Genomic DNA, 27,861 nt, shown 5'->3' with positions numbered 1-27,861 from the left:
AGCCAATCGACGTTTGGCCCGCGTGCCTGCCCCGCTCCCTGCGCAACACTCAGGAACACCGCGACCCTTCCTTCCGATTGGTGGAGGCGAGGGCGTCCCCCGTGACATCATCACCGCGCCCTCCGTGTGGGCGCAGTGGGGCGTGGCCCAGGGCGCGTCCGCCGCTGTGATTGGTCGGCGCGGGGTGTCACGTGGCGGCCGCGGCGCGTGGCGCGAAGGCGGAAGCGGCGCCATTTGCCGGTGCCGCGGGCGTGAGGGGCGGGTGGTGGTCGGTGCCGGCGCGGTCATGCCGGGGGCGCGGCGCTCCCTYGCCTCCCCGGTGGTGAGCGGCGTTCTCTGCCCATGCGGGTCCCCGCACGCATCGGCTGCGGAGAGCGGCAGCAGCAGCAGCAGCGGCGGCGCTGGCGGCGGTGGGGGAAACACGGGGTCCTGCGGACGGCCGGTGTGCGAAGCCTCCGAGCAAGACCGGCGTCTTCGCACCCTCTTCCAGAAGCTCGACGTGAACCGTGACGGCGCGCTCTGCATCCACGATCTGGCCGTAGGGCTGGGCCGCCTCGGGCTGCACCGCACCGAGCTGGATCTGCGGGTGAGCGGCGGCGGGCGGTGGGATTTGGCCCGGCGGGGCTGAGCAGTCCCGCGTTCCGGGCGTGAGGGAGGGTTTGGGCGCTTCTCTCGCCCCGTATCCGCTCCGGAGCACGCTCCGTGACCGTCTCGGGAGCAGGACGTGGACTCTGGAGATCTTCCAGCTGTGCCTGGCCGGGGCAGCGGGGACACCTGCGCATGGTGGCACCATGGCAGCACCTGCGTTCCTTTAGCGTCCTGTTCCCCGAGGGAGAGCGGCTCTGTGTGATGGGACACGGCCGCTCCGCTGCCCAAGGGTCCTTGCCTCAAAGCCACCATGCCGGCTTGCACACTACACTCGGAGGAATCAGCTTGCTTGTCACCTGCAGGCATGCACGGTATTAACTGCCCGTAACTAATAACTACTGTTATTAGTAACATTGAAAACTTAGTGTTTTGGCAGGAAAAACCATAAAGGAAATCATCTTTCTCCAGGACTCAGGACAGGGCAGCTTGCATGCTGGCTTAGACTAATGAAAGCTGCTTTGGAAGGGATTYCTGTAGTCASGGTGTTGTGCAGGTTTCATTGCATCACGGTGTTCCTCACATGAGTCTGGCACCGTGTTGCTACTCAGGTTTGCCCAGGATGGTTGATGCCAGACTCGTTTATTTTAAGGGATCAGAAATATCTCAGAATGTAGGGAGGCTGCTGTACTGTACAGTTTGCACATGGACTATAAAACACGCAGCACTGGCTTTCTCTTTCAGAATTGGGAGCCCTTTGTGTCACACAGCTCTGTGTGATGCTGTACACTGAGGGTTCTGGCCTCCAAGGTTCAACGGGATGCTGCTCTATTTAACCGTGATTAGTGCAATTTACATGTCAGTGATTAATGGGCTTGTCCTCAGTGCTGCACAGTTTGTCCCTGCCTAGTCGCTTGTATTTTATGTGCAGGGCCATAAAAAAGCTGAGTATCATGTGAGGGTAGGAGATAAACACATGGGTGCAGCCAGGGATGTGCCCCCACAGAGTAGTGCCTGAGTCCTGCAGGAAGGAAGAAGAGTTTAAGAATAACTTSTGAGTCACTGAAAAGATACTTAATTGAAGCGACAGTTTGTATTCTCTCCCTGTTCTGGGAGTGGTGCCCCAGTTTGAGTGCTTTTATTTGCAATCCTTTCCAGAGTTTCTAATTCCTTTCTAATGTGAATCTCCAGCATMTTAAGTTCTAACATTTCTTTTTGGTTGGCATCTTCCTTGCTGCTGTAAAATACCAGAATTYCTTGGCAGTGTGATCCTGTGAGTAGTTTAGTTGTGCTGTTTCTAAAAATAACATGAGTGCCAAGGGGGGTTTCTGCTGGGTACATTTGGGTACTTAAATCTGATTGTACCACAAGTCACCTGTGCATGCCCTGTGACACTGACCTGCTGCCACCTGTGGGGCCCAATCCTTGACCTCTGGCAAAAATTCCTCATGACCCAGAATGTTCTGTGCTTACGCCTGCATGCCTGCCTTGGTTTGCATTCCCTTCTCTTCCCATGCATGTCATTCAATCCAGCCCAACATTCTCCAGACCAGGAGGAAGCACCATAAAACAAACTGCATTTTTACTTCTCAGCAGAGAGTTTCTTTGCTTGGCGCGCTGCGGGAGCGGCACAGAGGAAGCGTTCTGCGGGGACTACAACTCGCTGCCGGAGGGAAGCGCTGGCTGGATGCTGCTTAACAATCCTGTCTTTCTGCTGAAGCCCTTGTCTGTCAGTATTGTTCCTCAGCCCTCTTTGCTTCCTCTGCCTCCTCTTCCACATCAGCAGTGTGAGGGGGGTGAAACCCTGGCACAGGCAGCTGTGGCTGCTCCATCCCTGSAARTGTTCAARGCCAGGTTGGATGRGGCTCTGAGCAGCCTGATTTAGTAGAAGATGTCTTTGCCTCTGACAGGGTGTTGGAACTGGGTGCTCTTTAAGGTCCTTTCCAACCCAAAYCATTCTAGAGTTTGTRAASCATTGTAGTAAGGTAGAGCATCCCCTTCAGCAGGGTAGAAACTGTCTACTAAGAATGAGKATGCACAGTTCAAAACTCTCAAGTTCCAGTTAAAAATGTGGGAACAGCCCTCAGAGAGCTGCTAGAAAACTTCCGTGTCATGTGTTTTTAGGGAAATCAAATAAACTTCCTGTTTCCCAGGCMGTTCTATTAATAAGTCAGTCTTTTTTCTGCTCCATCCTTAGCTAATTATGGCACCTCCACGCTTAACTAATGTGAGGTCACGCTTAAGAAAAGTGCTTAAGTGTCAAGATGAAAAACTYGTCTGATTTATTTGGCATGGTGTTTGGAGACCAATTTAGGCATAAATCACATGGATTGCTTGTGATTAGTAAATTACTCGGTGCCTCTGGTGCACTTTATTTTTCCTTCCATGCAGCAGTACATTTGATATGGGAGTTGCCTTCCAACGTTAGGGAGCAGATGGAGAAAACATTGGGCTCGTAAAGTGAGGTTATCGCCAATCTTAGCTGTGAGCTGCTAATCTCCCTGCGTCAGTAGGCTAAAAGTCCTTGTGGTAACAATAACGTTTGGGCTGAACTCGAAAATGAGCAATATTTTGGCTCCTTCAAAGCTTGAGGGTTCTTGCTGAGATAAAACCCTTTGTGGCATTCTTGGAAAATTGCTGCCTTCTCTTTTAGAGGTGGCCTTCTGTGGTGGGGGAGAGAAGGGCTTGTACTCAGATGTCCTCTGAGGTGGAATTTGCTTATGTAAACGATGCTTGCTTTTTTCTTTTTTTTTCTTTCAACCCATACTGTTATCTTTAAACCAATTGACAAATCCAGTGTGCCAAACCAGTGAGCCTTGTAACGAAATGCTTGTTTGCACTGGTCAGCATGAAGCAATCCACATACTTCACTCTGCTTGGGCAGTAAAGTGATAACCATGTGAAGAATTTTTTTACAGCCTTTCTTGTTCTACTTCTGTCTGAWGGGATAGTCTTTTACTGTTAAATTTCATCTGTCTCTGGAATGGTCAATGTCTTGTTACTGTTGCTTTCTGACTTTATATAGACCTTTGGAGCTGGAAATATGCGCTTAATGGAAATATGTTGAACCATACTTTGTGTCTGGAGATGTCCTATTGCTGAAGGAATGTGTGATGGTCATATATATGTGTGTTTGCTAATATAACTGTTTTCCTACTGATCCTGATTAASTGCAGGGCGGGAGTGCCATTCCAAAACCTCATCTCTGCTGCTGAAGTTCCAGACAGTCTGAACTGATGGAATTAATCCCAGCTGCCTAGAAACAGACTGAAGTGGTGAACTTTGTCTGCAGCTGCCTTTTCTGTAGTAGTGCTGAGCATCTTCTGCTGGACTRGTTCATTTTAAGAAACAGAAAACATAACCTKTATCTCTTTTCAGTCCCRAGTGTCCCATTGCCTCTGCTCCAGCAGTGATGTCCTCCTTGGCCTTGTGATWCTTTCCTAAGTTCATATATATGACTGTGATTRCTCCCTTGGTATCAGCCTCCCCATGGGAAACTACATCAGCTCCCAGTCTGCAGAAATCTGCTTTCATCACTTCTTCCTTAGCCTGRTATCTCCTCTATGATCTCCAGGTCCTGCCTGTCCAGACTTCCCCACAAGGTCTGTTTTTCACTTTTCCCATGTACTGAAGAAGCAAMGCTGTGCTGCTGAACTCTGCAGTGTTCTGTTTGCTTCAGGCCTTTCCTCTGAACTAGTTTGCATTTTAAGTGTGTCCCTGGACTCTTCCAGCTGCATCCATGCTGTTCTGGGATAATACATCAGTTAGCTCTTTCGCAAGCAACTCTGCGGATAGATTGAGAAATCCTTTCTACTGTAGTAGTTGCAATCGTAAAAAAATTTAATCTTGTTTCTGATCAATACTTTATCTTCTGTCATGACGTCATTTAATTCTTCCTTCCAGGCTCTTTATTTCTGTAACCATTTTATTCTTCAGCACTTTWGAGTACTCTGTTTTATACCAGGCACAATGTACTGCAATTGTTAGCARCTGCAAGGGGCTGAGGAAGCAGAGACCTTTTCCAGTGTGATGCTTTCACCTGMCATCTGGAATTGGAGGMCTGAGTTTTTATTGTGTTACAGAAGTCAGATACAGAAGATAGGAACAAAACTCTAATACTGTTCTGTAATCTGGACTGGAATATCTCTCCATCTCCCATTTAGATCTCACAATACATCTCCAAACCTATATACATTTATGCATTGTTACATTTGCATGTTTTGTGTGTCTTGAATCCTGCTGGGGCGCTTGCGGAGCTTTTAGCCAGACCATTGTAATTCATGATGAAAGCTTGAGCAACACAGGTGCATCAGACAAACATTGTTACAGTTTGAAATTCCAGYTGATAGCCTTCYTTCTGGTGCCAAAAGCTTCTCATCCACCCATCTCCTTCACTAATCCCAACAGATCACCCTTTGTGGATACCCTGGACCAGTTTAATACAAAGTGAAGCCATTTTCAATAACACGTTAATTAACTTYACACATTAATGAATAATACTTAAAATAATAAGCAAAATAGGTAATATTTGCTGGGCCTRTAGGGAGTGGAGGTCTGTTCTTGTTCTTTGTAAATTATGAAATGTGTGGTTTGATGGAGGCCATGTTCTCRCTTGAGCAACAGCAGAACTGTAGACCAGTGATTTAATTGTAGAYAAAGCTTTCAAATCTGTGGTGAGTGGTTGGTTGGTATGAATTTGGGGTTTGTTGCCTTCTCTGATTTAGGCTGAAGACACAAATGAACTCTGTAATCAATCACACGAGTTCTTGACAGCTGCAGAAAAGACTTTGAGAAGACAGGGCTTGGCTTTGGCGCAAGGAAACTTCTGGGCACAGTGTTGGTTATTAATAGCCTTGGCCAGCAGCCCCCACAGTGAGAGCTTTGGGACAGGGAATGTCAGGGAGACGGGCTGGCACCCCTGCCACCCGAGGCTGTTCCTCTGCCAGGACCCAGAGGTCTTTCAGGGACAAGAGGAGGACAGGGGTGCAGGGAACCAGAGAATCTCAGACTGTCTTGGTGAAAGTCTTTATCCAGCCTTGGTTTGTGGTCAGCCCTGCCTTAGTGTKATTAATGTGTGAAACGGGCAGTGTGTGTCCACTCTGTGTTCAGAGGAGAGGCTGGGAGCCAATTTTTAGATGCAGATGTGCACAGGAGAGACTTGCTCCTGCATGTTTCCCTTGCATGTAAACAAACAATYRCAGATTAGACCTGTTTTATGTTCATGTACATACAGGAYCAGGTATATAACTCTTGAGGGATGATTGTTCTTCCAAGATTGTTTTTTGACCTATCTTGCAGAAGGTTGGAGAAGCCTGGTGGTTCTCYGGTTTATTTAGCAGAGACCTTTGTCCTATTTACACAGTGCTAATGCTGAGGGATGCTGGCTGACCTTTGAGAGATGTAGGTGCAACTTTGACTGGAGCATATAAATTTTAAATGTCAACATTGTATAAGAGTCTCTGTTCTCGAAAGGCATCCTGAATATTGCTCATGTGGCCTCACAGTATTACTTCCTGCAGGATGGGGTCTGTTCTGACCTTTGTAGGGAGGTGAATACCTGTAGGAACCCCTCAGCCTGAGTGCAATGAAACAACAAAACTCATCCAAAGCAGCTGAATGTGCCTGTGTAGAATATGCAGCAGGTCTTTGGTCTTTCAATACAAGTTTCATGGGGCATTTTTTTAGTGACTAGGGCTCAATGCCTCAGTAAGTAGTGGACATATCTCCTTGTCCTCATTTGCACTGGATTATTAGAATTGTTAATGTTGGAAAAGACCCATGAGATGGATTCCAGCCTTTGACCAAACATCACCCTATTAAATAAAGCATAGCAGTAAATGTCACATCGAGTTGTTTCAAGAACACCTCCAGGGACAGTGACTCCACTACGTCCCTTGTCACTTGTGCCAGTGCCTGACAACCCTTTCAATGAAAAACTGCTTCCTGATGTCCAACTGAACTTGCGTGGCATGGCTTTAGGCTACTTCCTCGTTATCTCTGAGGTCAACTCTCAGCTGGCTAAAACCTCCTTTCAGGGAGTTGTGAGATTGGAGATAGTGGCAGGTAAAAAACTCCACACTTCAGCATACTTACTGTTTCTTTTAATTTTAATTTTTATTTTTAATCTAGCTGAATATTGAGCAGAACCCTTAAGTGGTTGCTGAGCATTAATAAAATGACATCAAAGCCATAGTAAGTTCTTGGTCTCTTGTTTGAGTGCCCTACAAAATGGTGGTGCTGCAGCTTTGTTGCACACRGTATAACATGATACGGTATCTGGAGGAGGAGAAGGGGGAGGGAGCTTTTTCCTACAGCCCTACTTGTAGCAAATGGTAAATGAGTCTTTGTTCTTGTTCATGTCCTATCGCTATATTTGTCCCTCTGAATGTGGGACATGAGCACAGTTTAATGATGGTCCAGTCTTTGTCTCGGGTGGAGAGGCGTAGCTGTGAGAACTCGTGTCCATTTGGGAAGGCAGCAGAGATGTCTGAGGTTTTCCAACTCACATATTTGTGAGCTGCAGGGGAGCTTCTGGCAGCWAAAGTGGTTTGTAGAGGAGAATTCCATTCTTAAAAGAAATTGTTGAAATTTTTAGATCATGGGTTGCTTGGAAAGGCAAAGCTGCTTGGTATGTGAACCTACATCATTTAGCCTGAGGAGATGAACTGTGTGAGGGCAGGCCTGGGCCTGGGCTGCTGCAGGGCTGTCCTTTCTCACTACCTGTTTTCCTGCTTAACTGTCTGGTGCAGCAAGAAGTTGATTTTCTGAGTACTGAGGATGCCCTGTCTCTTGGTTAATCCCTGCTCTTGGTATAATACAATATGCCCTTGGTGGAACTCTGTGTCCTGGGCAATGGCTCTGTGCTCCCCCTCCCTGGCCAGCTCTGTATTTTTGTATTTGGCACTGGCTGTGAATGTCTGAATATATCAGCTTGGGTAGCTAATTGCTTKTGCCAGGGTTCCTGTAACGAGGTGACCTGGGTTTCTTTGTAGTGTTCCTGAGCTGTGCTGTGTCACCTTAATATATGAACGTACTTGAATGTCACCAGACAGTTTAATTATTTAAGTAGCAGTAGCCAAGACGTTTCGATTTTATGTCATGGTGSGAGAAGCGCTGTGCAGAGTTAACTTCCAGCTTTCTAAACAGTGTGAAGTAGTGACGTAGTTAACGTTTTCCTCTTTCAGAAATTTTTTATAATATTTAAAAAGAGGAGAGGTAATTGGTAGAGCCATGGTGGCCCATCCCAGCCGGGGGCTGGGTGCTATCTCTGGGTGGCACACACGTGTAGGCAGCAGGGCTCCTTGGGGTGCTTCCAGGAGCTCCCAAAGGAGATGAGTCACAGCTCAATCCTGCAGGGTCACCTAAGGAGCCAGAAACTGCCGGCAGCTCTTCCTGTGCTGGAGGAGGAGAAGGGTCATTGCTCCCAGSACAGCTCCCTTCTCTCTGCTTCCCTTTTTGCCCTCCCTCTCACATTTTTTACGTGTTAGCAAATTGCTGGTGATGAGATTCATATATTTTCAGGAAAACGCTGTGCTTTACTCAGAAGTCTTCGAGAAACCATCTTAAAGTCAAAGTGAATTTCTGCCAGGTGTACCAGCCTGGAAAAGGCAAGTGTCTGTCTGAAAATAGGAGTTTTAGATTTAGCAGGATGATGTGGCTGCAAAAGATACCTTAGTTCTATGGCTTACACAGAACCTCCCTCTGCCAGCTTGCAGTACTGAGGAAAATACTTTAATTGAGCAAAACACGTCAGTCTCTTGCTTTTTTTCTCTCTCTTTTGTCTCCATTTGGATAGATTACAYGACTTTATTGTCAGCTTCTCCTCAGGCTATCTAATGACTATCCATTTTGGTGYGCAGGGCTCTGAGGCCAGCTGCCACAGGCGCCTTCTGTCCCCAGTGACTGGTGTGCTGGCTCAGAGCCAGCATTCAGATCAGCCCTCCTGCTTTTTCTGCCTTAAATCCCAGGTCTGGATCATGCAAACAGCTGGAATTGGAGGAACRGCTGGCTCCTAATGAAGCTGAAGTTGGGAAAGCTGTTTCACTGTGGCCTAGGTGTTCGTTCATGATTTCTAGAATTCCTACCGCTCACGTTCCTTTGTGTCACTTTTCAGGCTGGACTCCCAGTATTTATTACATCTTTTTTTATGAGTGAATGATTGGTTTCATGGCGGTGTTGGTAGGGTAATACTTCCATACAAATTCTCAGTAGGAGAGCAGTTGTTTTGCCTCCAGCTATAATCATCTTGCCATTACTAGGTTTATTATTCTGACCTAATAAAATTCCCCACTTGGTAAAATAAATGCTGCTTTTTTTTTTTTAATATGATTAGAAAAGTCTGAATTAGTGTGGTGGCAGAAATCCTCTGAGGTTTTCTTTAGTGAGGACAGAGGCCAAGGAAGCACTGCTGAGTTTCTGCTTTAATTACACCCCAGGCATGTGTAATTTCTTGCACATATTATTATTTTCTTATGAAATCTCTGCATGAACAAAGGAAGATGGGGGTYCCTGATGTGCACACACCACTAATGTTCATGCTAATGCGGGGGAACAATTGCAACAGTGTCAGGTAACCTCAGCTGTTACATGGGGCATTGTGAATATTAAGTGACCACAGTGGACAAATCTCAAGTTCTACTTTGGGTGTTTTGCCTTCTGTATTGTGTCTTGTGGCTGTGTGAGTGGCAGGGCAGCCTGCCTGTTGCTGCAGGCAGCTCAGATGCCCTTTCCATACTTTTCTGGACCCCATTCTTGAGTAGCCTCAACTCCAGCAGAAAGTTACCCCAGTTACCCTAGCAGAAAGCTCTGCAGTTTTTTGGCTGGGTTGATGATGCTGTCAGAGGAGCATGGGAGCAAGGTAAGCGCAGGGCTTAAGTGGATGTGTGAGATGACTTGTAGTGGCAGTAAGCTTCAGATTAGTTCACAGCTGCTTGTGAAACCACAGCCTTAGGCTAATAGAAGCTGATTTTGAAGAACTGTGCCCAGTTCAGAAAATCTGCTTTGTTCCTCTGGCTTGAGAGCATTAAAAACTTCCAAATGTCATCTTAAAGGATCTGATTCACTATGTGTTAGAAAGTAGTTTAACTTCGTGCTTGTAGCTGTGATGACTGGCAGCAGCTCAAGGTAATGGAGGCATGACAAGAATTTCTCAGTCTTTTCTGCCTGTTCCTAAGCTGCTGACTGCATCCCAACTAGAACTGGATTGTGCTATTCCTCAGAGAGGGACAGGGCCTTCCCACACCCTCACCGCAGTGTTACTGCCCCTGAATTTTGTAAATTTTTTCTATGTGGTTATTTTTTTGGTAWGTGTCAAGTTTTAAGATAAAAACTTTGTTGCATACTGTACATAGACCTTGTGATTAAAAAGCATTTTTTTCCTCTTAAGTAATTCTAGTGTATTTGCAGAAGAATTTTTTTAATGTRATGTCTTCTATGTACTTGTCTCTCACTTTTTCCATTACTTAGGTTTGTTATAGGAATTCAATGATAGCAAGTTCCCAAAAGTGATGTTCGTCTCAAAATTTATGTGCAGCTTGGCTGCTTAAGGCTTGCAGACCTTTCAGATTTTGGCTGTATTTTCACATCTAATATCTGTATACCAGAARTGTTCTGCRACCTGTCACTCTCCAAARAGCTTCAAAGTGAGGCCCTTTGCTYGSCCTGGATCTTTCCTTGCTGTGGTGTGTATGGAGCCCCAGGTGATGGAAGCTGTGGGTCTGTACTCATTTCTCCTGCCTGTTAAAACCCCCAAACTTAGAGAAAAGTCACAATACTTTAGAAGTGAGGCATGCAGTGCCTGTGACACAAACAATCTGGGAATATGAAGTAAGGTGATGAACTTTAAAATGGAAAATGCTGCTGGGTTCCTCCAGGGTGGGTTCTGGTGGGAGGCTGATACAGCCCACCAGTCGATGCACAACTGCTGCTGTGGCAGCAGAGAAAACGCGGCATTTTGTGCAGAAATCCAAGGATTATCATGTGTCCTGTGCTTACATATTGGTACCTACTTGTAGTCCTGCTCTGGCTGGTCCTACCTTTGACTGGGTGGTTCAAGGCTCCTCCAGCAGAGCTCTGCCAGCCGACCAACCAGCGATGRTCTAAGCACAGCTCTCTCACTGATGAATGGCCGTAAACGATGTGCTGAGAGCCAAAGGCAGCAGCACAATGCAGCACCAAAGAGCTATTGTAGGCACGGATGAGACTATAATAAACCGGGGAGAGAGAGTGCACTTAGAGGTTAATGCGGCCATGGCTAGGCAAAGCCGGCTTGTCTCTGCAGAACCATCTGCTGCCCTAACAAAGAGCTGCAGCCGGAGCTGCCGAGCCGCACAGGTCCCTCGGCCGCTGCCCGTTCTTTGGGGCAGCTCGTTSCATGCCCGGGGCCGGCGGGCGCGTTCCCGTGCGGGCGGCCTCCCGCGCCCSGGGCGCGCTCCCGGCCGGCTGCGCGCGCTGCCGTGCTCCGGAGCAGCGCAGTGTTGGGAGCGAGGATTGGCTGGGCACTGCTGCAGTGGGGACGCAGCCTGGGTGCTCAGCATCGCTGCTCAGCCTCGCTGCTCGCCTGGGCTGCCGCTGGGACGAGCCGGGACGCGCGGCGCACTTGGCAGCTCTGAGAAGCTCCTCTCGGAGAGGTTCATCTTTAGCTTTTCCTCCTGAGCGCAGCAGCGTCTCGGCTTCTCTGTCCAAGCAGTCTCCAAAGCGCAGCGTCTCGGCTTCTCCGTGCCAGGGGGCTTGTGCTTTGTCTGTTGCCATCAGATTTCTGAGGCTCTGGTACAATGAGCTGCTTGTCAGGCCAGGCACGACTGCAGTAGCAGCAATTTCAAAAGGCAGGAAGCGTCCGCAGGAGCGGTCTGTAAAGAATCTGAGCCTGTGGAGTCGCTGGGTTGAACCTCCCGCTGGCTGCCGTGCCGATTCCCGTCTTGGGGGTGCTTGGTAGTGCAGTCACATCATYCTTGGCAGCGGGCAGCTCCTGAGCGCGCAGGGTTTCCCTGCCCGGGATGCTCGCTGGAGCAGCAATGCTGCAGACCCTGTGGCATTTTCTGTCTAGCTTCCTTCCCAGGGCCAAATGCCAAGGTCCTGCAGATGAAAAAGAGGATGAGGCCAGAAACACCACCCCACTTCCAGGCCCCGGGGAGAAAGGGCCAAAGATGTTGGGGAAGACACAGGACAGAGGGACTGATCCCACTGAAAAGAGACCAACTATCCTACTGGTGGTTGGACCCGCAGAGCATTTTCCAAAGGTAACGGGATATCCAGGGGCCTGAGGAGGGGTTGGTGCACATGGCAGTAGAGTGTGTGGTCTGCTGGGAGAAGGGGTGKTGCAGGTGGAGTGTGTGAGTAGCTGTATGTGTGAATTTGGGGAGGGGGGAGAGGAACAGGAAAAGGGAACGGTCCAACGCGTGTGCTTGCTAGAAAGGAAGGGGGCGGGGGGCAGGGGAGTGACTGAAGAGAGGAGGTGATCTAACCTTCCAAACATGATGTTCAAARTGTGGGGAAAAATGCTGTTCAGGGGCAAGGGGGACTATGGGGGCCTCCAGGGTTCCTGGGCAGCTTGTAAAAAGCATGACTGAGAGGGCAGGCAATGATAATGCAGGTTAGTGGTGAGTCCCACCCCTGCACCGGAGACCAGCAAAGAATCCAMTGCATCCTAAAATGTTCCAGAGTCAGTCTCTGGTAATTTGGCAAGCCTTTGGTAAAACTTGCATGTTTYGAGCAAATGAGTAACTGGCTGTATTATTTGAATGGCAGAGCCCGGAAGAGAGTAAAGCCTGTCCCTGGGGAGCGGGTGGCATAAGGGAGAGACTAAAATCTGTGTGAGGATGGGAAGTTCCTGGGGGGTGGGAGATTGGGGAGGTGGTGGGGGCGCACAGTTGGCAGAAAATAAATGGTGAGGCTTTGTCTGGGGGGAGGCGAACAAAAGCTGCTTAGTTTAGTGCTGGGGCTCCCAGCACAATGCTGGCCGACTGCAATTCTGGCTTATTTAATGGGAGGGAGTGCTGTCTGTCTCCYCTGAGGATGGTGCAGTCAGCTCTGACTACATGGGGTTTAAAACCAAGGGTGTGACCTGGGATTAGGGAGGAAGGAGTTGGGCATAACGCCTGCGAAGGGTGGGAAGTGGAGATAATACTGAAGGGCTGCAGCAGGGATGGGGTTGTRTGACTTTAAGGATCCAGCTTATTTGACAGGGAGCTGGGCATGGTTGTTGCTGTGAGCTTTCTCTTTAAAWTGAGGGATGAACAGGTTTAAACTGTAGAGTGGATTAATATCTGTTCTGCTGCTGTTTTGAATGGAAACAGGGCGGCATTTTGCATTCTGGGGAGCAGAAGCCACTCCCTGCTTGAATCAGACTGCAAAATCTGCAGGGACTTTTGCCTTCATCWKTATCCTTAGCAGTTAGCACTGTGCWTTCCCTTCCAAAAGAGGAGCATGCGCGTTTTGAGGAGGACTTTGGTGCACAGAGGTTGAAGAAGGACAGAGGCTCAGAACTGAAGGAGGTTGTGATGAAAACCTTGGAATTAYAGGGCTGAAAATCTCTAGTGTCTTTGGAGAACAATGGTTCCTCAGTCAGGGAGAGTCCATCTGTTCACACCTGGAAATAAAGCTTTCTCTGAAAGCTGATACCAGTCTCCTATTTCCTGTATGWCCCTGGGAAGTTTTGCTGCATAAGAACCCTAAAATTGGCTAAAGGAGAAATACCTAGAGAATAGGGATGTGGTAAAAAGGAATTATTGCAGCTTAGGAAGTAACTGCCCATCTGCCAGGAGGTTGTGACTGTGTAATTTTAGCTTGCCCTGATTGTAAAGTAAAATGCAGTGTAAAGCTCTTCTGTTGAGGATTATGCAGATATGTTTTACCTTGCAATTCGGGCCRGCTAATGCTGCATCCAGCCCATGGCTCAGCTGATGGACAGTAACTTGTTAAGCTGCAATGACTTGTTTGTGCTTGATCAGATATCAGTGTTCTAATTACCTGTCTGAAGGAGGACTGTTGGGAAAAGTCTCCTACAGCCTTAGGATAGACAATAAACCACTGTGAGCAAACAGAGTTGTTYGATGTTTATGAAAAATGTGGGGCTTTTGTTCTCTGCCACTGGCTGGTTGTGACCTTGGGAGCAGTCTCTTGACTGGTAGGCCACTTTGTTTTGTAAAAACACCTGTAGCTACCTCTCTGCTAAAAACATACAAAATATCATCCTGATACTAAGATTTCTGTAAGGAATTGATGTGTATCAATAAACTTGACTAGAGTGGCTTCTTGGCCTTGGCTCTTCAATCTTCACTTGTCATTGATGTGTTCCTCCACAGATGCTTGCCTGAAGGTAACGATTTCAACATGAGGCTGTTTTTGCAAATGTGGGGAGAAAACACCGATTGCCGATGTGTTATGTTGGCCCCAGATYTGTGTACACAGGAGACAGGCATGATCTGTTCCTGATGTCACCATCTGGACTTGTAACTTTGGATCTGTGTGTTGTCAGTGGAACAGGTCACCTTTCCTGGTTACCTTTACGTCCAATATCATGTAGTGCTGTCTGCTGTGCCTGGTCTCTATCCTTCCCCTGGCACAGCCTTCTGGCTGCATCTCCTTACTCTGCTGGGGTCTCTTAAATCATTAACTCCCCTCCATCATACACTGTACACTCTCTGTGCTTTGTGAGGACTTTCTGTACTGTCCCATTAATTATAAGCTAGTTTCCAGAAATTAAAAAAGACSAAGTCAGCAGAACCTAGTGAAACCTTCTAGCAATAGGGTTGGAGCCCAGAAAGCTGTTTTGCTTCTGAAGGAGGATGTTATGTGACTGTGACGCTCGCTGGCACTTGATATTTTTAGAGCCTTTTTTTTAGCAAAGTAAATTCAAAATTAAACAGCATACTTTCCTGTTCCTTGTATGGCTGCATCTTTCCGTCCTTAGGGAGGTACGTTCTGGAGCTGATGTAGTAAACCAGTGATGAAGCAGATGCCTAGAAGAGTACAAATGGCTTGGAAAGGTTAGCATTGGAAGGGCAGGATATGGAAACTGGTAATTCGTGCAGCATTTAAAAAGAACCAAATCCTATAAATAAAATGAAAATGAGTTGCAGCTTCTTTGATGACAAGAAAAATGAGACATRAAGGAAGACAAACCTGGCTCTTGCTCCCTTTAGCAGAGGGTATTAGCCAGGCTGGCTCGATGTGGCCTAAAAATGTGTAGGTTCAGTGGCAGGACTGGAGGATGGAAGAAGTATTAGGAATGAGTGACTTTATTTGGAGCTCTGTGCCCTGTCCTTGGTTTGATCARGAATAGCCAGTGCTAATGAGGGATGTACTGTCCTTTGCTGGCGTCTGAAGCCCTGGGCTGGGGCAGTGGGACTGGCTCCGTGCGTGTCAAGAYGTGGGCAGTGACCCCACACCAGTGTCCCAGGAGCACTGATCCCTGCAGCTTTGGAGAGYTGCCTGGCTCTTGAGTACTTCCAGCTTTACCAGGATTTTTTTAGCTGAAATATAAAAACTTCTTAATACTTGTTTAAGTTCCCTTTGTCATTATAACCTGAATTGCTGGTATAAACTTCATTCGTAATCTGTCTCTCCTTCTTAGCTCGCTGTCCTGTAATTAATACCCTGCTTAAAATCAGCTTTAACCTCATTAGCTTTCTCCTTTCCTCTGACGTAGGTAGTAGGGCTTTTTTTCCTAAAATGTGCCGATTTTGCCTTTTGTCTCTAGCTGCCAACTCCAAACAGAGTTTCTTAGGAAAATCTGCATCATGTTGGCATAGCAACTGAGCTGCCAAGCAGCTATAATAGTGATGCTTGGCAACTCGTGGGAAGGACTACGGAGGATCTTAAAGCTTTGTGAAGGAAATCTGAGTTAGATTTGTTCACCTACTACCTGTTGCTGGGGGGAATGGCTTTGCTCCCCTCGGTGAGGGTGTTTGGTGTTGGACAGTGGGGTGTGTGTATCATTAGGATGCTGYTTGCAGTGAGACTGGACTTGGTGGGGAGGCTGGCGTGTGCTGTTGGCATGCATGCAGTGAGCTGCTGCAGCTGATCTTTAAGAGGATCTGGAGTCCCTGAGAAGATCCTGTTTTCATGCAGAGAGACGTCAGCAGGGAGTAGGTTAAGCCTGGTTAGGTAACGTGGCACTGGTGCCATGGTAGGTGAGGTGCCCCAGCGAGGGCAGAGGAGACCATTGYAGGTCATGACTCCCAAGGGTACTAAGTTGCTGTAAGTCATGATCCATTAAGCTTAAAAAAAAAAAATCCTTGAAATTAAGCTACAGATTAAATATTCCCAGTTTGTGTGATTGACATGCAGCTCCATGAACAGCTCATTACAGACCTTGGCTTTGCTTTAGAGAACAAAATACCACGGTAAAGATGTAAGGGCCCCCTGTGCATGAGGGCCTGAGGAGGGGAGTGCTGGTTGGACTTTGCTCTGCCAGGCAGGCTGTTCAAACACAGCAAACACCAGAAAATGTTGCTGTGTCCGCAGCAGTGGGGAAAGCTGTTATCTGGGCTGGCTTGAACCAGTTSAGSGAACACACTGTGTTACTTCTAGTGCAGACAGGATTACAGCGTTTGGGTTACTGGCTAYGGCTTTTTGCATCTTCCTTGTGTGATAGCTTCTCTCTGATGAATACCAAGACTATAACTTTATTTGAAATTCATGGTAGCAATCAGTAATTCTGTCTGGAGCAGTTGTTGCCTGCTGCACACTGSTASTCTCTCTGGAGAGYTAGGTGTTATCCCATACCTCAAACTCMACTAAATGCTCAGAAACCTGTAATTAWAGCTGCATTAAATRGTGCTTGTGCCACGCTTCCTCCAGCCTGGCTTGCTCCTAATGAGAGCTCAGGAACTCGCTTACAAAGCGATTAAGCTGTCAGGGGTAGAAATTAGAAAATATTCTGCCCAGGACACTTCTTGTAGCACATATCTAACTGCAGTGTTTAATAGGGAGTCAGAAGAAGAGGAAAAATATTAAGGTAGTGTAACTGCTGTGTGAATGCTTAGCTAGGAGGCTTAGTAGCAGCTGGGGCTRTTTTGAAGCCTGCCCTTGATTTGGGTGATTTTCTCTGCATTTGGCACAATGACARACCTCCACAGGCTTTATTGCTGCTGTGTTAGTAACCCTGGAGTCCTGCAGAGGGGGAGAGATCTTGGTGTGCAGGGGTTGTCTGCTGTTAGCTGACACAAGTGGTTTTGGGAGAASTTGCAAACAAAGCCAGTCAACTCTGGCATAGCAAAGTAAAAATGAGAAACTTTTACTCAAGTTGGGTATCCCAAACGTGTCTGAAAGCAGTAAGGGGCTGGCATCCTGTTCTTACTCTGTTTTAGAAAAATAGTTTTTGGAAGACAATGAGAGTCTTCCTGTATTGCACAGTGGGAGAGGTTATGATCAAGACTGATCCCCCTCTGTGCTGCCTGTGTAAATCCCCACAGAGGTGAGAACAGGATCAGAAAGGACTGATCCGGTGTAAGGACCAGCAAGTGAGTGTCCTGGCCCTTGGCCAAAGCCTCTTGCGTTAAGAAAGACAGGCAGTAAGAGTTAACTGGCAGCGGGTGTGATGTAAGGGCTGTGGGTTCAATGGCAGCCCGGTGTTGAGCAATGGGACACAGCTCACGTGTCTGCCMCGGCAATTGGGTGGGACTGCACAGCCCCGGCTTCCCTTTTAAGTAGAAGGGCAGGGCTTGTGCAGCCAATCCCGCTCAAGCCGGGCTCACTCATAGGCATGTGTCATGAGACTTGCTGGTATTTCCTTTCCACTACGTACTGAAATTAGCTCAGGGGAATCACTCAGTTTTACTTCCCTTCTTTGCCGGTCGGTCTGAGCAGGGCAGCTGAGTCTCGGGCTCAGAAAGATGCTCTGCCTCTGTCTGTATGTGCCAGCGTTCGGGGAGAGGCAGACGGAGTTTGAGTACTTTGAGTCGAAGGGGCTGCCGGCCGAACTCAAATCCATCTTCCGACTCAGCCTCTTCATTCCTTCCCAGGAATTCTCCACCTACCGCCAGTGGAAGCAGGTATGGCCCTGAGAGGGGAGTGGAAGGGAGGGAGTGAGCCATGCAGGGGTGGTCTGGCATTTCGAGTGGCTCAGTGGAGAGGGGGGAAGTTCACAATGGCTCTGTCGTAATAATTGAGTAAATCATGGAAACACTTCTCATGCTCCTTGGCAAGGATTGCTGAAGCAGCGTGCAGTAGACTCTTTTCATCTTGGTTCTTTGTTTTGAATTGGGTGAGATCTTTTTGCCTGTAAGACTGTTTAAACCCTTTGATGTGAATTGCATAGAAAGAAAGGGATTTTCCAGACTGTGCAATCTTCTGCTTCTATTGGTCTGTTCAGATACAGCATTTCACATCCTCTTCCTCCACCTTCCATCCTTCCGCCCGCCTTTCTTCTGACAGCAGGTCTGTAATGTAGTGTCAGCTGAAGCTGGTGAAGGTGAATAGGTTTATGCTGTAGCAGGAGAGCAGCTCTGTTCGAGTGACTCAGCCAGGGGTGGGTGGGCTGAGCTGCGCAAGGTTGTGCAACAACCTTTCCCTTCCCTTCGGAATGGAGATGTGCTAAATCTATGGAATGCTCCATCCCAGTGTATCACAGCCCTTGATTACAGCTTGCTGCTATTTTTTTTTTTTTTTCATGAGCAGGCTGTCAAGAGCCCAGATCACTGATCAGCAAAGCTGGGGAGGCTTTTTACACCTCTGTGCAGAGACACAAACTGCAGGCTGGAAGGAGTGTGGAGTCCCACAGTGTGCTTCAGGGGCTGTGAGTGCAGGTGACCACAGGAACTTTTGCAGCCAAAATAGCAGTTAATGACCAGATTTTGTATTTGCTGTTGAAAACGAAGAGCTGCAGGCTGATACTTGTTCACACCTCCAGAGAAGGTGCTGGCTGCTTGGCTTTCTCAGCCCTCACACRTGTGCTGTGGGTTACTGTCGGGCAGGCAGTGTTTTTTTGGAGAGGAAGGTGAACAGGGCAAAGCTCCTATTGCCTGTGGTCTCTGATGATCACTTGTGGTGCATCTCTGCAGTTGTTGGTGTGCTGAGAGAGAGGGAACAGTTGCACAGTCACATCTCTCTTACAGTGCCTCCGAATTATTAATGCCTGTCAACTGGTTGGGGGTTGCCAGTGAGAGGGAAGCCCTGATTCAGCTGTTCAAGCCCAGCATGCTGACAGGAGAGGGGTGTTGGTCTATATTTAGCCTACAAGTTGAATGTGAGGCCGTTTCTGAACTTCACAAGGGTCATATGATAAATGGCAGGTTAGGAATACTGGGCATGCCTTGGAGGTCAGGGCAGCTGGGACAGCACTTTCTTATTTAAGGTTCATAAAGTGATTAGGAATAATCCTCATGGCATTAGGGCTAAAGAGACAGGACKTGGTGGGTGAGAGAGAGTTTCAATAATGAATTATTTAGTAGTGAAGTCATTTGAAATGACWTTGAAACTTGGGGATTTGAAGGGGACTGGTGGTCATAGACTGAAGACACGTCACAGTAAGCTTAGGTTTGCCTATTGCCTTTGAAGCCTAAATATTAAACAAGGTATTAGTGAACAGAAGGTTAACTGAGTGTTTTAGCTCAGAGCTTCTTTAAAACAACCCCTTTGCTGTTAACAGAAATGTTACAAGGATTAGAACAAAACTTGGRGTGATGCAGTAGACTGACTCACACCTTATTTAGTGTTGCTCACCAGTTCATGTTAAAAAAGACTTAGAGGCTGTTAAAGGCAAGTGACTGAACAAGAAGGGGAATGGGAACTCCCTGAGCCACATTCTTGCACTCTGGAGATCACCTCACCTGTCAACATGTGCCCTTAGATAGTTCAGTCCATGGGCTGTTGCCTCATGTTGSAGTGAGTTAATTAGTCATTTACCTTGTCCTAGATGTCTGGCACASTTTGATCTTGATTTTAGCTTTGTCCTACTAAGAACCTAGTCTTGCGCTATATGCATCTCATGGAAACTTGTGTAATTAAAGCACGTAGCTTCAGGGTGCTTAAACCAGTTCACAAAGGTTTTTCTCTTTGGCTGTGTTCACTGGAGCTGGACAGGCTTTTGCTGGCTGGGGTTAGTTATTGCCAGAGGGACCTTACTTCTCTAAGGATTGCAGTAGGCATGGAATTCCCTCTCCTGTTCAGGTTTTTTATTACCTCAAGTTTTGTGATTCACTTTTTATGCAAATCTGTTGCCCCATACTTAGTTCAAGAACTTCCACAAGGGCTTTGCAAGGTGTTAATCAAGAAACAGTCCTGAGATTAGACACATGACTCTAGCAGAATATCCCTGATAAAAGCATGAGGCATTCCATCTACGTGATGGACTTTGGGAAACAGTTGGAATCAGGTGACTTTTCTACGTTACTGCATTGCTCAAATCTCTTAGAGGAATTACRRTTCTGTCAGCTACTTCTTGGAGCAAAAGTCAAAGTTGTGTGGGAAGAGTTTTTTAGATATGGTAGAAGGAGGAATAGATCTGTCGAATGAACAGAGGAACTGACAGTTCTTGGTTGTTTTCTGAACAGAAAATTGTGAAGGCTGGAGACAAAGACCTGGATGGACAGCTGGATTTTGAGGAATTTGTTCACTATCTCCAAGATCATGAAAAGAAGCTGAGACTGGTTTTCAAGAGTCTGGATAAAAAGAATGATGGTAAGCACCTTTCTCGTGCTCACAAGTGGACTGGTGCATGTGTTAGCCTGTAATAMGTGTCCTTGAGCTCACTGGCTTATCTTTGCAGGCCGCATCGATGCCCAGGAGATTGTCCAGTCTCTCCGGGACCTGGGAGTCAAGATCTCCGAACAGCAGGCTGAGAAAATACTCAAGAGGTGAAGATTTTCTGTTTTATGTTGAGGGAGTTAGAAAGAAATGTAGGGACATGGAGCCCATCTCTTTCTCCCCTGTATGCACTTTCCAGCGACTTTGGTTCCTCCCTTTTTTCCTACTACTTTCCATTTTGATTTCTCCCTGTGAATTGACATACAATTATAAAATCATAATGCTTTCTGGAGGGTTACTGTCAGAATTTCTCCCCGACCTCTTGAGGGGAATTGCTTGCACCTTGAGCTGATTTGCATCCCTGTCTTGATTGTCCTGCTGCCCTGAGCTTGCTGCTTTGGAGTGGGACTGTGCAGTTGCTCTTTGGAAATGCTGAGTGCTTTATGCATGTGGCACTAACATGTTAACAACCACTTATCTGTGCTGTTTTTTCCTCTTTTCTTTCCTCTGCTACCTTCCCTCTGTCTGTTTGCCTGTGTGTCAGAATAAGGACGGGACACTTCTGGGGTCCTGTCACCTAGTAAGTATTATTTTCCCTTCAGTGTCAGTTAATTCCCTAACTTTGGTAGGAGGGGGTGCAAATACTGTTGTGGGCTGGTTAGAAACGAGAGAGAGGGGAGGAAAGAGAGAGCCCATTTCTAYCTCTGCATTGTTTGGTGAACAGATTTCCTGGCTTTGTCTTGTGTCTCTTCRGAAGTCTTTTAGTAGTTGCTTTGCAAAGCTTTTTTTTTTGGTGTAAGCCTGGGTAGTCAAAGGGAAAGGGAGGAGGAATTTGTCACTCAGTGGGAGTCTGTACTCATATGATGATCAATCTTTTTAGCATGGATAAAAATGGGACAATGACAATTGATTGGAATGAGTGGCGAGATTATCACCTGCTGCAYCCCGTGGAGAACATTCCTGAAATCATCCTGTACTGGAAGCACTCCACGGTAAGAAATAGTTCCTCTGCAACAAGTTTTGGTCTTTGCCCAGCTTCTTGGTCTAAGCTCTGGCCTCCAGGAGCTGCTATCAGCAGTTCCTATCTTTCTCTTCATGGTTCATAGCTGCCCTGTAGCCCTGGAAGCTCAATTGCTTCCTGTCCTCTGCTGTAATCTCACCACCTATCACTGTCACAGCTGCTGGCACAGGTGATAAGGACTGCAGGGAGATGAGGGTGTTCTCTTGGTGTGCACTTCCAGGAGCTCCTGCCAGTGGCCAGCCCCAGCTGGTTCAGGACCTGTTAAAACTAGAATCTGATTCCACAGGCAGCCATCCTTCCTGAAGAGAGCTGTGTGTGAATAGTATGTAATGGGATTTAACTGACTGTGAGCTTGGAAGGTTCTGGGTCAGTTTGTTCCTAAATACGACCCACGGTATTTTGACAAATATTTGTATATAGACAAATGTTCAGCAGTTGCCAGGTTCTTGGAGAGAAATCTTGATGGTTTCTGCTGTGACATGTTCTAGCAGTGACAGCTCCTGTGGCCAGGCACAGCARTTWGTGACTGTTGRTAAACTGCTGGCTTGGAATAAGCACATCCTGTACTTCAGCACTTGGCACTYAYAAAGAACTGTAAAACTTCRGCAAGATCACTGTGTGATGAAGCATTTCTCAACACCTTTTACTTTTGCAGATCTTTGATGTGGGAGAGAATTTGACTGTCCCTGATGAGTTCACAGTGGAAGAGAGGCAGACAGGGATGTGGTGGAGACATCTGGTTGCAGGTGGAGGTGCAGGTGCCGTGTCCAGAACCTGCACAGCTCCCTTGGACCGCTTGAAAGTGCTCATGCAGGTATGATTGAAGAGTTCCAGTTTGTTTAAATACCTGAACAGATTGCTTTAATATTCATGGTTACCTGGGGGATGATAATGTTCATCAACACAGTACAGCACTCTGGCCGATGTTAATCTCGTTGTTCTTATATTGYTGTTTTTAAAAACATGTTGAATTAYTTGAGTGRTYRAAGTAATGTCAAAAAGTTATTTGTTGACTAGAAAAAGTACAGAGAATATTTTTGGAGGTAGGCATGTCAAAACTGTCAGTAGTAAGACAGTTTTATGGAAAACTTGGGTTTTACATAAGGTTAAAATCCTGTGCGCCTTTGAGAGACCCCAAGGCCATCAGAGTTGAAGTGAATGTGGTGGTCAGTTTGCAGATCTTGTATTCAGTTTTCTCAGCATTAGAAAGGAGTTGGAAAGTTTTGATTTTAGCCTGCCATGTCACTGCAYCTGCTCTGGAACAAGCTGAGAAGTTGATGTGTAGTTGGTCCTACCCTAGGTATGGGAAAAAATGAGGAGAGTTGCCTATTTAACCTTTCCTCCCATTCCAGAGGGAGATATTGATTAGATTCATTAGTTAACGCTAGACTTGGCAAAARAGAAAAGAAGCTTGCTTTCCTATTGTAGAGGTTATCTGGAAGGGATTAAAACCTTGGCAAATAAAAAAGCGCCCTTTTGTCCRTGGATTACAGAAAAACGTTGCACTGTCGTAATCGGGACTGGAACTAATCCAGGCTTGTCTCTCTSGCCCAGGTTCACGCCTCCCGCAGTAACAACATGTGCATCATCGGCGGCTTCACGCAGATGATCCGCGAGGGTGGCCCCAGATCGCTGTGGCGAGGGAATGGCATCAACGTGCTGAAGATTGCACCCGAGTCAGCCATCAAATTCATGGCCTACGAGCAGGTGAGGGCATGGACAAGTGTGCTGCAGGAGGATGAGGTGAAATGAAGGAGGTGACTGAGGGAAGTGATGGAGCCTCAATGTCTGTTTTGGTYTCTGCAGATCAAGCGGTTCATTGGTACTGACCAGGAGATGCTGAGGATCCACGAGCGGCTYGTGGCTGGTTCTCTGGCTGGGGCCATTGCACAGAGCAGCATCTACCCCATGGAGGTGAGGCAGGAGGCTGAGTCCAGCCCAGGAGGGCTCATGGGGACGGGAAGATGTGCGTAGAACACCAGCACTGTTATATTTAATTGATGAGATCTCAGCCATGGTATCAAGTAGTACTGCTCACAGGACACTTGGCTGTGGTCCTGAGAATCTAAAGAATGATGTTGTCTGTACACTGTTCTCCTGCTGATTCTCCTGTAGACCTTCATGCTACTTATTCTTGTCTTCTAGGTTCTGAAAACACGGATGGCTCTAAGGAAGACAGGACAATATTCAGGCATGTTGGATTGTGCCAAAAACATCCTTGCAAAGGAAGGAATGGCTGCCTTCTACAAAGGCTACATCCCCAACATGCTGGGAATCATTCCTTATGCTGGTATTGACCTGGCAGTCTATGAGGTATGAAGCCTTTAATCTACTGTTGGACTAAGCCTAAAATTATTATATTATTTGTTATTAACCTATTGTAGGTCTGTGCTGCTTGTGTGGCCTTATCACTGTCAAACCTATCAGTCATGACAGGAGTTCAATTTATCAAAGCTTTCCTGATCAGCCATATGGGGCGCAAATGGACTTTTTGACCCAAAATGGCCTAAAAGATAATCCRATACCATGATTCTAGATCATAAACCATAGCCGACATCATGCATACTCCCTTGTTTCTTTTCTTCATGAGAAAATTGCAGCAGAAAATTAGAGGAGGGATTTTCCTCAGGCACTATGGCAGCAGCAGCTCAAAAACATTTCAGAAGCCCAATGCTTCTGGCTGGACTTGCTTGGAACTTTCTGRGCCTTTACCAGATGAAATGTGATACTCTCTTTCCTGCCTCTGCACTGCTTACAACTGAGCTTTTTCCTTCCAGACACTAAAAAATACCTGGTTGCAGCGCTACGCTGTCAACAGTGCAGACCCCGGSGTGTTTGTCCTGCTGGCGTGTGGCACCATCTCCAGTACCTGTGGACAGCTTGCCAGTTACCCCCTGGCTCTYGTGAGGACACGCATGCAGGCCCAAGGTGAGAACTTTAGGAACAGTGGGAACTGCTGCYTTGGTTTCTAAGCAAGGCTAAAGGTTCTCTAGCGTAAATATTGCAACAACAGCCTCAGCTGGGCCATGCAGCTGAGCCGTGGGTTGTTTGTGGTGCTGCAAGGGGACAGTGGACTTTGTGCTGCCTTTCTGACAGCCGGGGCCAAGGACCTCCAGGACAGAGGTTCTGTTTTGTCAGATCAGCAGTTCTAGGCTGAGGGCATCTGCAGAGCAGTTCGAGAAAACACTTGCAATGTGGAAAAATTGCATGGGTAGTTAGAAGTTAATGCTGTCCCCCACGAAGCACCTTTGCTCTGGGAACATCTGGAAGCACACMGATGTCAGAGCTGCTCTTGAAAACAAAAGTGTTTTCACCACATAGGTGGCATTATTTATTGTGGCTTTCTCTGTTGCAGCTTCAGTGGAGGGTGCTCCTGAAGTGACCATGAGGGGACTGTTCAAACACATTCTGAAGACAGAGGGAGCGTTTGGGCTTTAYCGGGGTCTGGCACCCAACTTTATGAAGGTGATCCCAGCTGTGAGCATCAGCTACGTGGTGTATGAAAACTTGAAGATGACTCTGGGCGTGGACTCGCGGTGACCAGGAGATGCTGAGGACTCTGAACTYTGAAATCTTGGGATGCGATCCCAAGACGTATAAGCCATCTCTCATTCTGTGAATGTGTTGACACTAAGCTGACTAAGCAAAGCTGTGAAATCTCAGATTGTTGTGAGTCAGTAAGGGGGAGGGGAGGATCTGGTGTCCTTTGCCATCTTGCTACTCAGAGCTCCACATAAACCATCACAGGGTCCTTTTTGTTGGGCCGTTTSGGAGACCAGGAGATGAACTCCTGGGAAGATGTTGAGACGGGAGTTGCTGAGGTCWGTTCCCAGCAGTATGACAGAGTAGCAAAGATTTGGGTTACAGGTCTGCTCTCAGCRTGTTGCCTGTACCGAGCTGTTTGCCTACAGATGAGCACCTTCTGACTTGCTGAAAGAGCTTCTTTTTCCATTCAGAGAGCTGCTTTTTTCATTCAGTTGTTTAACTTCCTACCCATTGTTTAAATTTGTACAAACCTTGTGTAGGAGCTGCTGCCACACCAGGCTTGTTATTATGTTTACAAATATTCCTTTGGGTGGAAGACATTCATGTTCTGCTTCCAAGACTTGACATGAAATGTAACTTTGATCTATACTGGTTTGGAGGGCTGGTGGGYAGTGGTTTATCCAGCCAGGCTGAAGGTTGCTTAAACCAGCCTGATGAAGAATTAGGATTATTTATTTTTTATAGGTTTAAGTGTGTCTCATAAACCCACTAACAAGATGCACTTACTAACAGAAGCAGCAGACTAGAGCCTGCATGCCTGTATCCTTTGCATSCCGGGGTTGGCTTGTCTTATACTCTGCAGGGGCTTGGAAAGGGAAGGCAGGAGAGCCCTGGGCTGCCCGGCACCGTGATGCATGGCTTTAGTGAACAAAGACAAAATAACTCACAGCTCCTGTGCAGTTGTGCTCCCAGCACGACACGAGAGCCCTGTGCAGCATTGCATGGACCTCTGAATGCCATCCTGCCTGGTGCCAAGGAGAGCTGGTGAACCTTTTCCAACCCCCGTGCCTACGCTGCTATCTTATCTCTTTAGACCTCTTGGTAGATGGGTGTTGAGGTGTGATGGAGGCCCCAATGTCTGCTSTGGGAAGGGGTGTTAGGGAGAGGGGCTGGCTGTCACTGGCAGAGGTGAGTCCTGAGGACATGCTTGCTTGTCTTTCAAAGGGTGCTTTTCATAAGGCTAAGGGAAAGAGATGGCTTTAAAATTTCTCTGATTGCATTATGGGCTGCTTTAGTTAATAGGATCCAGCTTCTGAGGCCTGGGAGATCCTCACCCAACTTTTCATTTTGGTTAAAATGGACCAGCGTTGCATTCCACTGTTGTACTGCTTAAAGCATATTTATTTTGTATTTATTTGAACAGAGTTATGTCAAGACTATTTTTATAGGTTTGTTTAAATATTGTTACTGTGCTCATATTTCTCCTGTTTTAAAAAGTTCTCTATTAGTTCTCTTTCATCACACAGCTGAGCCGTGGGGAGGGACGCTAAAGTCACTTCTTTATCTTCCCTCTGGGGCTTGAGCTGCCTTTCCCACGGCTGGGGTTGTTGCTGGAGGACCTCAGCCCAGAGAAATTCTGTAGCAAGAAGCCATAGGAGAGAAGGGAGCAGGTGAGGAAGCAGAACTTTGRGGGGAGGGTGCACTTCGAGGCTCGCCTTAGTTTGGAATCGCCTCTTGTGCACTGCTGAAAGGCTTTGGGTGGATGGCTGAAGTTGGGAGGTGGAAGGTCTGTGGATGTTGGRTGTCACAATTAATTAAGAGCTCTTGGGTGAATTTTTAGGTGAGGGGGGARGAGAGAAATCTCAGGGACTAAAGAATATACACGTTTCCAGTGAGATAGAAGGAAACTTGCACTTGGACACGAGCTGCTGCAGTTGTGCTTCGAGGCTGAATCAGCAGATCCTGCTGCTGAGCCAGTGCTCACCACATGCAGGAGGACACTGTGGAGATGTGTGAGAAATTGGAAAAGGATTTGCTAGCACTCAACAGCTGCTTTTTTTCTGACAGATTTTGGTGGTTCCTGGAGAGTCTCTCAGRTGAGACTCTGCCTTGCCTCTCAGTGCTGTCAGTAGTGTAGCCACGTGGAAATCTACCTAACTATGGATTAGTGATAYGATTTTTTTCCACCCCTCTCTTCCTGAAACCTGTCAAATTCTGCAGTGGCTCCTTCCTACCAGTGTGGCCTACTGAGAATATGAATATCAGAATGCAAAAATCAATGCAAAATGACAACCATCTTTGTAGCTGTAACCACAAATTGTTATAATGCAAATCTAACTCGGATTCTTCATGTAGGGAACAGTCTGCTAATAAAGGTCTGTTAAAGAGATATCACATGTCTCCATTCTCTTTCTYTATGATTTTCTGGTGCTGTTTGTGGCCAGACTCTTCCTGTGCTAATTCTCACCAAAGATACTGACACTGGGAAGAATTCTCACCATGAGGACCTGGGAGAATGCAATTCTTAAAAGCAAAGGCAGCAAGATGAAGGCTAACGATGGTGGTGATGAGTCAGGGATCTTCAGACACTGTTTACCTGTCTGAGAGTGTTGTTGGACTTTGCTCATCTCTGCAGTATCCATAACACGGTTCAGAGAAGTGAATTTCTCAGAAAAACAAAGCTCTGCAGTCCAATTATTCCCTTGAAAGGACCTGGCTTAGACAGCTTTCAGCAGAAAGGCTTTGTTCAAGTTTTTCTGTGAATAACAAGCCCAGCCATGAGCTACCCTTGAAGGTCATTCAGGAACCAAAGCTGGTAGTGCAAGTGGCCTCTGATTTGGTTAACAAAACTTGCTGTGGGGGCCAGACGGGCTTTGTTGCTTCCTACTGTAATTCAAGGCTTTTATTCAGCTATAAATATACTCATAAAGTCTGGGTTTTTGTAATCTGAGCCACAGCTCTCCACTGGTGTCAGCTGAGATGGGCTCTTGGATTGCAGCACTGGAGGCTGCTGCCAGCATCCCCACAGCCCCCCTGTCCTCTAGAGAGGTGGGGGAGTTGTGTTTCACATCACCAGCTGATAA

General features: G+C 47.1%; 1 protein-coding gene across 3 annotated transcripts; it reads left to right on the top strand.

Moving 5' to 3' along the window:
- Nucleotides 1-242: 242 nt before the first annotated feature.
- Nucleotides 243-27,167, top strand: SLC25A25 (solute carrier family 25 member 25). 3 transcript variants are annotated; one of them, XM_057374637.1, is made up of 10 exons: nucleotides 243-586; nucleotides 20,079-20,205; nucleotides 20,294-20,381; nucleotides 21,152-21,263; nucleotides 21,948-22,106; nucleotides 22,847-22,999; nucleotides 23,099-23,206; nucleotides 23,438-23,605; nucleotides 24,070-24,220; nucleotides 24,648-27,167. In XM_057374637.1, the coding sequence occupies exons 1-10, from the start codon at nucleotides 287-289 to the stop codon at nucleotides 24,830-24,832; spliced, it is 1,551 nt and encodes a 516-aa protein (XP_057230620.1). In that variant the 5' UTR covers nucleotides 243-286; the 3' UTR covers nucleotides 24,833-27,167. The 3 variants fall into 3 exon arrangements, with proteins under 3 accessions (XP_057230620.1, XP_057230621.1, XP_057230619.1); XM_057374638.1 differs by lacking the exon at nucleotides 243-586 and adding an exon at nucleotides 11,583-11,822; XM_057374636.1 differs by lacking the exon at nucleotides 243-586 and adding an exon at nucleotides 17,246-17,579.
- The last annotated feature ends 694 nt before the right edge of the window (nucleotides 27,168-27,861 follow it).

Source organism: Malurus melanocephalus, unplaced genomic scaffold (genome assembly GCF_030028575.1).
Source record: "Malurus melanocephalus ecotype Western Australia unplaced genomic scaffold, MMel_1.1 scaffold_230, whole genome shotgun sequence".
Taxonomy (NCBI): domain Eukaryota; kingdom Metazoa; phylum Chordata; class Aves; order Passeriformes; family Maluridae; genus Malurus; species Malurus melanocephalus.
The sequence above is the reverse complement of the archived record's forward strand: the minus strand, read 5'-3'. Positions and strand labels throughout refer to the sequence as shown.